The following is an 11464-nucleotide window of genomic DNA, read 5'->3' as shown; positions in this document are numbered from 1 at the left end:
CGCCCTCTACGTTTGCACTGCACGCGCAGTGCCATGTAGGCAAAAAATGCCTAATTGAGATAAAATTTGGGGATTTAGGGGTCTGATAGGAACAAGCCTTAATTTAGATATCTAAGTGAATTTTGACAACAAATTTGAGTGTCTATCAATGAATTTGGCCTAATAAAAATTATAAAAGAACATACAAAGAAATAAAAACTTAGGAAGACTTAGGTGGTTTGATTATGACCCGCTTTTTAACTCATTTCAATGCAAAAAACTAAGACAGGTTATTTATCAACTAGGCTCATTTGAACCTACTCAAATTCAACCTTAACCTGTTTATTTATTAACTCAATTCATTTTAATTCATTCAAATTCAGTTCAACTTGCTCATTTGACACCTCCAATAGAAGAACGATTTTGGATACTCAACTCATAGTTGTAGAAGCTTACTCGTTTGATTGACTTGATTATCAGTTCCAGAGCTGATATTCACAGTATTTGGTGGGCTAGAAAGATGAGCTGCAAAATTTGAGGTGTAATAATTCAATCCTAAGAAATCAAAAGAGTCTTTCACCAATTTTGATTCTTTTGGGGTGAATTTTGGTAGTCTCTTTCCTACTAGCCTCTTCATAGTTCTTGGATAATCTCCATAAGTCAATGGGTGCAAATACCTGTCACCATAATATATTTTAGTTTGTTTATAAAAATATATATTAAGCACTTCAAATCAAAGTAATAGATATAATATTTATTTTTTCAGTTACCATCCAAGCATAAAATCAAGAGATCTTTTAGATGCTCTCTTATCCTCTGGTTTGTTGGAGAATGGCTCGAACCAATGTGAAACCAATATAATTCCTATTTCACCTTTTTGAATTGGCTGCACTTGCGTCACCACCAAACAAAAACAAAGTTATAATTCAAATTTATACACCAAATTAAAGAAAAACGTTTGTCCCATAAGAGACTATTTACTCGGACTCGTTAAAAATGTGAGCAAGTACATATCAAATTGTTAAAAGTAATAACGTTTTTTTGAGAATCCATCATGAATTTTGCAATACTTTAGAAGAATCTGACGTAATTTTTTGTTTTCACAAAGTCTAATGCAATTGATTAATTATCAGAAGTAATTTACTGTTTCTTCAGACTCAATTTCTATAGTATTTTTCAGATTTTCAGATTCAAAGAAATTTATTTTTTTATCATAATTTTTTTATGTCTTTTAGATTATATATTATGGCTACTTTGTAGTGTTTTTAACGTAGTTTTTAAATATATAAATTTTATTTTAAAAAAATTTTAAAAATTTCATGACCGAATTGTTGGTCAAAATGAAACTATCTAACTCAACTATATACGCCACATAAGTTGAGACACGGTGCGTATTAAAGTTTACGCGAACCTTGTATTTTTGCCTGTATAGCTTGGCAGCAGCAGCATGAGCAAGAAGAATGTTGTGTCCTGCTATGTAAGGCTCAGTGCCTGAGTTTCCGGCTGAACAGTTGCTGTTCATCCAGGCAGAACAACGGCCAGGTGCCAATGAACCAGAATCATAACCTGTTGATGTAAAAATCCATGGCTCATTCATGGTTGACCACAGCTTCACCCTGTCTCCAAAATGTTTGAAACATATCTCCACAAAATCTGTGTAGTCACCCCTGTATGCACGACCAGTTATCAGAGGCGGATTCGGGACTTAAACTCGACGGACAAAATTATGGGCACAGAACATAATAATAATTGTTACACTTACACGATCTTAGGGCTTAGAAAGCCAAGGTATTCATCCTCAAGGGCTTGAGGAACATCCCAATGAAAAAGTGTCGCTAAAGGTTTAATACCTAATTGCAATGTATAAAGTTAGTTTAAACCATTCATTTTAATTAAAGTTTTTACTTGTGTTAAGGCATGTGGGAAAGACAGATAAGAGAATTAATTAATTATTACCAAGGGCTACTATCTCATTGATGAGACTGTTGTAGTGGTCAATACCAGCTTGATTTACTCCTTTGCTTAGCTTCCCCTCTGAAAATACACAAAGTAAAAGATGCATATAATAGACATCATGAAAATAATCAACTCTATTAAGGTTAATCCGGGCACTGATTTTACATTTTAGGCAGATCAACTTATAATTAACAAAAGGATAAATAATATTTTTTTCTGTCCGAATTTATGTGTCACGAGTTGTACTTCGAGAGTCAAATAGTTTAATTCTGACCGTGAATTCGGACATGATATCTTTAAGTTTTTTAAATAAAATTTTACATATTTGAAAACTACGTAAAAAGAACTATGAGCCAGAATAATTGATAATCAGGATATCAGAAAGGCATATATATGAAAAATTTACGGTCAAAGAGAGACTCATTTAGATCTCAAAAATCCAAAATAGCCCACGTAAATTGGGACAAAAGAAGCACTAATTAATCATCTTACTTGGTAATATTCTTGTCCATGCGATAGAAAACCTGAAAGCATCCAGTCCTTCGAATTTTGCTAGTTTGACGTCCTCCTGCATATGAGAGGCAGTAATATTGGTACACTAATTTATGCTTTTGCTTTTCGATTAAGATATAAATAAGAAATTAATATTTCTTCATCTAATTTCTGTTTAGCCAAATCAAAAATTAATTAGCAGTACCTTGTAACGATGATAAAAGTCCAAAGCTATGTCGCCGTTGCTACGGTCCAATATTTTTTCTGCATAGAATTCACAATATTGGCACAAGTTTAAAAAATAGTACGTACTAAAAATTGCTAGAATAAACAAAACTTAAAAAATGAAAAAGATAACGTAGCTCAAAGTTCTATGTATAATTTTTGTCAGACATCTAGATTTGCATGGGCACAGTGAGGATCTATCTATCTTATCGAGGGCCATTCGCAAAGAATGATGTCAAATTGTCAATAAGTTATCATTGAAAATTACTATCTCCTCTCCACTACATCCTACCCCCGCTTACCCCATCCACCCTAATATAGTTTTTTTTTTCCTAAATTAAATGAGTAAGAAAATAGCGTTAGAAAATCTCTTCATACCACGCACACATTAACTCTCTGCTTTATAATGTAGTGAAGTAAAAAAGTAGTAGTAGTAAACTAAATTTAAAAATAAACAAAAAAGTAAATCAAATTAGCTTTTTAGTTACTCCTATATTTTTTTTACAAAAATGATGAGTAAGATGGGTTAGAGCAACGAACTCTCTGCTTTTGTTATTAAATAAACAGATTGCCTTCTCTGAGAAAAAAAAAAAAGAATAAATATATTTAAACAGGTTTGAATATATATCCTTGCTTTACATGATCGGTAGTGATTTAGTATAAATTTATGAGTAAATTATGTTAGGAATTGCAAGTTAAGGAAGTTCTAGAAAGTTGTTGATAATATTTCCAAGTTGAAAGTTGAAACTCTCGTTTGAAGGGAGGTCCCTTTTGCGCATGAGTTTTGTTTTTTACTTTTTCAGAAAAACATTTACATGGCGAATATAATTTAAAGTTGATGTTTGATTATGAAAATACTTTTGAAAAAATAAATTATAAAAGAAATTATTTTTATTTTTTTAATTTACTTCTCTCACAAAAATTTAAAAACAACTCCAATTATATTCATCAACAAACACAAGTATAACTCCAACTTTAACTTTACGAAAAATAATTTTCATGACGTGCCCACTAATAATTGGACTTAGGAGTTAGGACAAGGACCAACTTAATTAATACTGTATTTTGTTCCTCTGAAGGACAAAATTAACAAAATTGATGAAATCCCTTCTGGCAATGATTAAGTTAATTATGGATCGTATATGTGGTACCATTGACTGAGTACTACCTGCATGTATTAAATTAGTAGTCCCTTAGTCTAAACTTACGTGATATATATTTTTTTTGTTCCTTTAAAAAAAATGTTATATTTTTTTATTTGATAATTATTTAATGACATCATGCTCATTTTATCCGTATTTCACTTAATAAGAAAAGAGAATTACAAAATAAACATTAAAGGGGCTTTAATAAGGGCAATTTTATAAATTTTACAGTGTAATCATTTATTTTTTAAATTCTATGTCCGGTTAAAAAACGACATATAAAATAGGACAAAGGAAGTAAAACTTATTTAATGACAAAGCTGAGCATAATAAATTCATAAATAGGATAGATAAGAGACCCCCATTTTTAAGATCTTAATAGCTTAGTCAATTAATTATCTAAACTGCCTTATTAATAGTAAGGTGATTTCCTCACATGCTGCAATTCCCTCCACCATTTTCGCTTTAGCCAGACCCCTTTTTTTAATAACATACAGGACTATATGCAGTCTGACTTGACACTGGCGTACTTGTTAAATCAACCCAATGAATAGAAGGATGCAAAAAGAGCTATCGATATTTGGCTCCGTTTGATCATGAAAATTATATTTTTTTGAAGTTAGAGTTGAAATTGGAGTTATGCAATGAAAATAAATTAAAATTGTTTTTGAAATTTTGTGAAAGAAGTATGAGTGAAAAAAGTTGAAAATAAGTAAATAAATTTTCGAAATTGGAGTTGAAAAACTTATAGCCAAACACAGCGTGTTTTTATTTTTTTCACTAAAGAGAAATAATCTTCCAAAAAAAAGGAAAAAAAAAACTCATGGTCAAACCACTACTTAATGTATTTAACAGTACATTGTTGTTCTTCATGAATTTACTTAACGCCCACACGTAACAAATAGAGACCCCACTTATGTATAAACTTGGTTGATAAAATTTCTATCTTTGTGACCACCATTGCAGAAGCGATTAAATGCTTTAAATTTCTATCCACAGTAGCTAAAATGCAGTCAAAATGTTAGTAGTAGAATTGTTGTTCAGACGAAGTTACTTGTTCTTTTGTTTGTTTCTTTGTGAACATTCGTACTTACACACTCTTTAGACCGTGACACATTTTTTAACGTGTGTACATATGACCAATCATCCTTATTTTCTTAAGGTAAAATGGGAATCTTTTACCTATGAGATTGCTACATTGCATCACCAGAATGTTGAGGCTAATTGGTTCCACAACAGGTAAAACTTAAGGAGTTTTTGAACAATTATAATCCAAGTTACAAAATGGAATGTATGTCCTCTTCTGTTATATATATGATGTACACATATTAAGGGTACTTGGATTCATAATTTCGGTTGCAGCAACTTTTTTCCCTACTTAATACTCCCTCCATATCGTATTAGTTGACCTTTTTCAAAAAAAATATTTGTTTCAATTTAATTATTTCTTTTATAAAATCGAGAAAATATTATTATGTTATTTCAAACTTAAGTTTATATTTTCAAAATATAATTAATAAGGCTAATTTGATAAAATAAATCGCTAATAAATTTTCTCTTAATGGGTATGTCAAGTCTATAAGGTCAACTAATATAAAATGAAAGGAGTATATATGTTTAGGAATTTCCTCAAATTTACATTATTTAACTATAAATCTAATTATTATTATCATATATATTGACTGATCCCTAGATCTATATTTGGTTTAATTAGATGTTGCTTAGCTAGGAAGTCGATTAAATTAAAGTCAACTATAATTGAAAATTAAGTGGATGAAAAATGCATTAAAATTTAGTTAGCATTTGATCATAAATTTTTTTATCAAATTAATTTGAAGATTTATTTTCAAAAATCTGTTTGACCATAAATTTTGATTAGATCTGAAAATTTGATCATCAAATATTTTCAAGTTTTCAAAAACTAATCCAGAACAAGTTTCGGGGACTTTCACTCATATAATTTGAAAAAAAAAATTCCAAATAAAATGATGTCCAAATACAACTTCAGATTCCAAAAAATTCAAAAATTCAAAATTTTCAAGTTTCAACTTTAAAATCTTTAGCTAAACGAGATAGTTTAAACAACATACTCTATCAATGTAAATACTTTTATGCCATCAAGTCATTTCACTTATGGTAGCAAGTAACATATGTAATTTTCAAGATTTCAAACCTTGCATTTTAAAAAGGTTTGCCTATATCTCTTTAAATGATCTGATAATATAATATTATAAGTAAATAAACTATTTACACCCACGATGTATGAACTTTGAACTCAAAAATTTGAGAGAGAAGACATGGAAGAGGACTGACCAGGATGAGTATGGACGAAAGTATCAATAATACTTGGCCCTTTGCCATCTTCATTCCATGCACCTTCATACTGTAAATTAACAAAAAAATTTAAACAAATAATCAACTATTTTATTAATTTCCACACACACACACACACACATATATATATATATATAACATATTACAAAGCAAATGCAGGCGAAAGACCACTAACAACACGAACATACCCAGCTCACAAGTGATGCTTGGAGAGAGCAAAGTGTACACAGACCTTACCAGTACCTCGTAGAGCAAAGTGTACACAGACCTTACCAGTACCTCGTAGAGGTAAAGAAGTTGTTTTTGAAGGATATCAAATCCAAGTACACAAAAGAAGTAAACAATGAAGCAAGCAAAAAAAAAACACCAAGAGAAAAAATAGTTAGTTAAGTGGAAATTAAATGAAGACATGAAAAATTACCTGATAGGAAGAAGTGGAAGCTCCAAAAAGAAAAGAAGAAGGGAAAATGGTACGATTAAATGGAGTAGAAATAGTACGGCTTGGCACTTTTGCAGCCACAGAAAACTCAGCTGTGGCCAAAAATGTGGCCAAGAAGATCAAGAGGCCAACTGCCAAGAATGGACCTTTAGATGCCATAGCCACTTACTATCTCTCTGCTTTTTTTTTTCTCTTCTTTGCACTCTCTTTATATAGACTTTCATTTAATATGGAGGCCAATAATGCAATAGATATTTCTTTATTACGAGAAAATACATCAGATCCCCTCAACTTGTCAGTAAAACTTACTTTAGATTCTAAACTAATTGGGCAATTATTTACCCCTTTAACAACTTTCAAGTGAAGTAATTTCAATCTCAAAATCAAAATCTTACTCTCACAACGAAGAGTGCACTACACACGCGCCTAGTCATTGCCAAATCCGTGTCATGTTATTGACATTAAGAAATTGAAGAAAATGAAGAAGATGTTTTATTATTATTATTATTATTATTATTATTATTATTATTATTATTATTATATATATAAAGAAAGAAAATTTATAAAATTTAAAAGGTGGATCCCATTTTTTTCACGTTTTTAAGCTATTTACGCACGGATTTTTTAAAAAATTGTCACGTTAGCAATTAGGGTGGTAAAAAATTCAGTTGAAAGTTGCTAAAGGATAAATAATTATAAGTTAAGTTTAAGTGCTAAAGTAAGTTTTGGTGATAAGTTGAGGGGAGGGGGAGGGGGGGGAGAATGATGTATTTTCTCCTTCATTATCAATAAGGGTTAGTGGCGGAGGGATACATACTCTCCGGAGGTTTTAGGTTCGAGTCCCTTAGGTATGGAGTTATTTTTGTTCGATAGCGCTTTACCATTCAATGTGGGACTTACTGACTTGAATTCAAATTTAATCGGACTCCAATATAAATATCAAATAGAAAATAGAAAATCTTAAAAAAAATATTTTTTTCATTTTTCTATTTTTTTTCCCCCAATTTGCAATCAATATGGGCCGGCTTCGTGGGGGATGGGTGAATATGGGACATTGAAAAATAAGCAAATGTGTATCTTCCCTAGTTGTTTTGTAGATGTCAAGGATATTAAATAATAATCGAGCACAATTTAAATCAAATTATGGCTGGTTTTAGCTGTATTCGTCAACCATTCAAACATTACTCACGTATCCCAAAGAAAGTGGATAAATGTTAATACATATATATAAAAATAACCTTAAACTTGACATCAAATTATAACTTTGATCTTAAAATTTGACAGTATACAAATATTACCTTTAACTATTCAAACTGCATAAATATGACCTCCAATTCTACGTGACAAAACGCGTGTTCAACACGCAAAATTAGGCGCGTTCAACTTAAAATCTAAAGGCATAATACATAAATAAGACATTAAACTTTGACAGTGCACAAATATGACCTTTAACTATTCAAAACTGCACAAATATGACCTCTCTCCAAGTCGGCCCGTTTAACGACGTGGCACCGTGTGATTAGATTACCTTTTCTCGTAGGCGCGAGTAAGACTCACGCATGGAATTGCAAAATCAAAGGTCATATTTGTTCAGGTTTTGAATAGTTAAAGGTCTTATTTGTACACTATCAAAATTTAATGTCAAGATTATAATTTGGTGTCAAGTTTAGGATCATTTTTATGTATTAACTCTTGACGGTGATCTAGCATTCTGAATTTACTGGATTAATTTATTTCTTATTTACATGATAGAAGCACATGCACTTTACAAGTGACACATGTAAAATATTTGAAGTGGTGAAAACTAAGGAATAGTTTGAAAAGTCATTATGAAATTGGATTTGGTGTAATTGTAGTCTGATAATTACTTGTTCACCAGATAATTAAGTGTAATTGTCAAAAGGTAATTATATTTTGTAATTCATAGGAAGAACGGTGAATTACTGGTAATTACATGGTGGTAATTATAACTAGTTGATTACTTTTTAGTTTTTTTCTTTTATTTTTATTTTATTTTTTCTTTCTATTACTTTAAATACTTTTTAAATTTTATTGTTCTAATATTTTTAAATATATTTTATTTGATATTATTTATATTTATTTTCTTCTCATTTTTTAATATTTACTTCTTTTGATTCCATGCAATTGTTAGTATTATCTATTTTTAATTTATTTTATGTTTATTTTCTCGTTTAGCATAATTTTTTTATTATTCTAATTTTTAAATTAAAGTGGAATTCATTGTTAAATAAGGTTATGGGCTTAAGTTTTTCTTTCTTTCGAAAAATATTTATGTACATTTGTTGAAATTTGAGATAAAAGTATCATGTTAATTATTCTATTTTGAATTTTCAACTTACATAATACTTTCAGTTTCAATTTATTTGTTTTACTAGTATTGACTTCATATTTCACACTGCAAGTCATTCATTTTTCGATTAGAACTGATAAATTATCTTTTTGTCAAATATTTTAATAACTTTATGACATTATAAAAGGGCAGCTCGATGCACTAAAGCTACTACTATGCGCAGTATTCGGAAGGACCCCACCACAAGAGTGTATCATATGCAGCCTATTTAAAAAATATAAATCAGCTATTTTTATAATACTTGTTAGTTAAGAACATATGTTAATTAATTAATTAATTTAATATTACTTAAAGGTCTTTATTTGTTGAATATAATTTTTTAATTTTGATAATTAACATGTATTTTAAAATTTAATATGACTATGTAACTATACTTGTGCAACTAAGCGGTATATTTATAATTATATTATATTACATTATGATAAATAAACAGATCATCTTAATTGCTAAATTGTGTGATTACTGGACTAATAAATACTATCCACAACTATACCTATTTCAATTACGAATTGATTTTTCAAACAGTATCTAATTGAAGCTGATTGAAGAAAATTGTGTTAGTTTAATGAATAACTTTTTCTAAAAGTGTACACATTATATTGAAGCACTGTGTCTATGAGATTATCTAAACAAAGTAGGCTTAAGTTATCGCTAACACTTAAAGTTGTCTCAAAAATTTACTTAGACCCCTCAATTAAGGCCTGTACCTATCAGAACCCTAACCCACCCGAATTTGATCCAATCAAATTTTTTTTGCCTACATGGCACTCCGTGTGTTGTCCACTCAATAAGGGCGTGTGAGACACGATTTTTTAACTAAATAACGAATGAAAACGTGTCAAGTGGCACTGAGGGCTAAAAAAAATTAATAAAACATTTTTTTAAAATAATTGTTATAAAACAAGAAAGAATAAAGAAGAAGAGTAGAGAGAATAGAGAGAGTGATTCTTATTTCTTCGGATGAGAGATTCTTGTGGGTAGATTGTCATATTTCATACCACATTTTTCTCGAATGAGATGTATCATGGACCTCAACCATACATATTCTCAGCTTGCTTCATGAATAGCTATTACCTCAGCATGATTCGATGAAGTGGCTATGATAGACTGTTTTGTATATCTCTAAGATATGGCAGTATCACCACATATGAACACATAGCCTATTTGAGACCAGTTTTATGCGGGTCAGATAAGTACCCAATATCAGCATGACCAATAAGATCGGGACTGCAATCTTTAGAATAAAACAAGCTCATGTGTTTTATCCCATTTTGATGTCTCATAGTAGGAGCAGAAATATACCTTGCTAACAAATTGACTAAAAAGGCTATAGGCCTTGTAGTATTTGCAAGGTACATGTGTGCATCAATTGCACTAAGATATGGTACTTCATAACCAATCCAATTCGATATATTATGAATTTCAGCAAATAATTTATTGCTTTGAAAACTCTCCAAGAGTTCCAATGATGTTCGAGAAATAAGCTTATATAATATAAGGATTATAAATAAGTTTCCCAGAAACTTTTATATGCTTCAACCAGTTTAAATCCTTAAAAGTTTTCACATAAGTTTTGTCAAGTGACAATATTCAACATTTCATGAATGACATCTTCAAGTGTCTGAACTACAAATCAAATAAGTTTTACGCTTGCCAAAATGCTTCCTTTCATGTCACTTGATAAATGTTTCTACGTCAGCATACTTAAATAAACGTAGAATTCAAATCCTCGTAATATTTCACAATATTGCGCCAATATTGTGTCAAAGATATTGATGATACATCATTTTGTATCGGTTCACAATGCGACATAACATTTTGAGATCTCATCACTTCATTATTCCCAGGTACATGAACCTCTTATAAGGTTTTATGAAGTGGTATGTCGTAGGCTCTTCAAGAGCTCATTGCCTTCTTATTATAATTATTTGCTCCTTATTTTTTAAGGACTATTTCATTTGGAACCGATCAGTCTACTACGCTTCACGCATGCATAGACTTTGTCCTTTAGGAACACAAAATAAGAGTACTTGCGCTTAATATGAGATATTTTCAGCATTTGACTTGAATTATCTTTTGGATGAGGATATGGTGATAATTCCTAACATATTTCATAGCGCTTATAATCTCCCCCTTATGTTAGGAAAACTAACGTACATCCTCTACTTCTTTAAGGAATCCATCTTTGTGCATTATGGTATATTCATTAATCGTATACCGTACATCAAAATTATTAGATGGAATAATTGATTCCCGACCTTGAACCAATTGAGAGTGAAGAAATAGTCATAATTTATTGGTCTAATGCATACAAATGTTATTGCAAAATATCAACTTTGAGACCAATACATGAAGTTTTGTTCTTATTAATAATTGTTTAGCTATTTATCGAAGGCATTCAATGTCAAACCATCATCATCAAGATAACTTTCTTGATTGCACAATCTGAAAATTATGTTTTTAACTCAATTTTATTGAGCAAGTAACTTTATGAATGTCAAACTACAGGTTGACAATGAATGT

General features: G+C 30.3%; 1 protein-coding gene across 1 annotated transcript; it reads right to left on the bottom strand.

Annotated features, from left to right (window-relative positions):
* Nucleotides 1-435: 435 nt before the first annotated feature.
* On the bottom strand, nucleotides 436-6766 carry LOC107855205 (beta-glucosidase 12; the record flags this gene model as incomplete). Its single annotated transcript, XM_047397162.1, is given in 9 exon segments — nucleotides 436-656; nucleotides 750-865; nucleotides 1391-1646; nucleotides 1742-1829; nucleotides 1936-2013; nucleotides 2428-2503; nucleotides 2633-2691; nucleotides 6111-6180; nucleotides 6553-6766. Coding segments are annotated over 9 exon segments (1141 nt in total), but the record flags the coding sequence as incomplete, so codon positions are not given.
* Between the last annotated feature and the right edge of the window lie 4698 nt (nucleotides 6767-11464).

Source organism: Capsicum annuum, chromosome 1 (assembly GCF_002878395.1).
Source record: "Capsicum annuum cultivar UCD-10X-F1 chromosome 1, UCD10Xv1.1, whole genome shotgun sequence".
NCBI classification, from domain to species: domain Eukaryota; kingdom Viridiplantae; phylum Streptophyta; class Magnoliopsida; order Solanales; family Solanaceae; genus Capsicum; species Capsicum annuum.
Note: the sequence above shows the minus strand (reverse complement) of the source record. Positions and strands in the feature narration are given on the sequence as shown.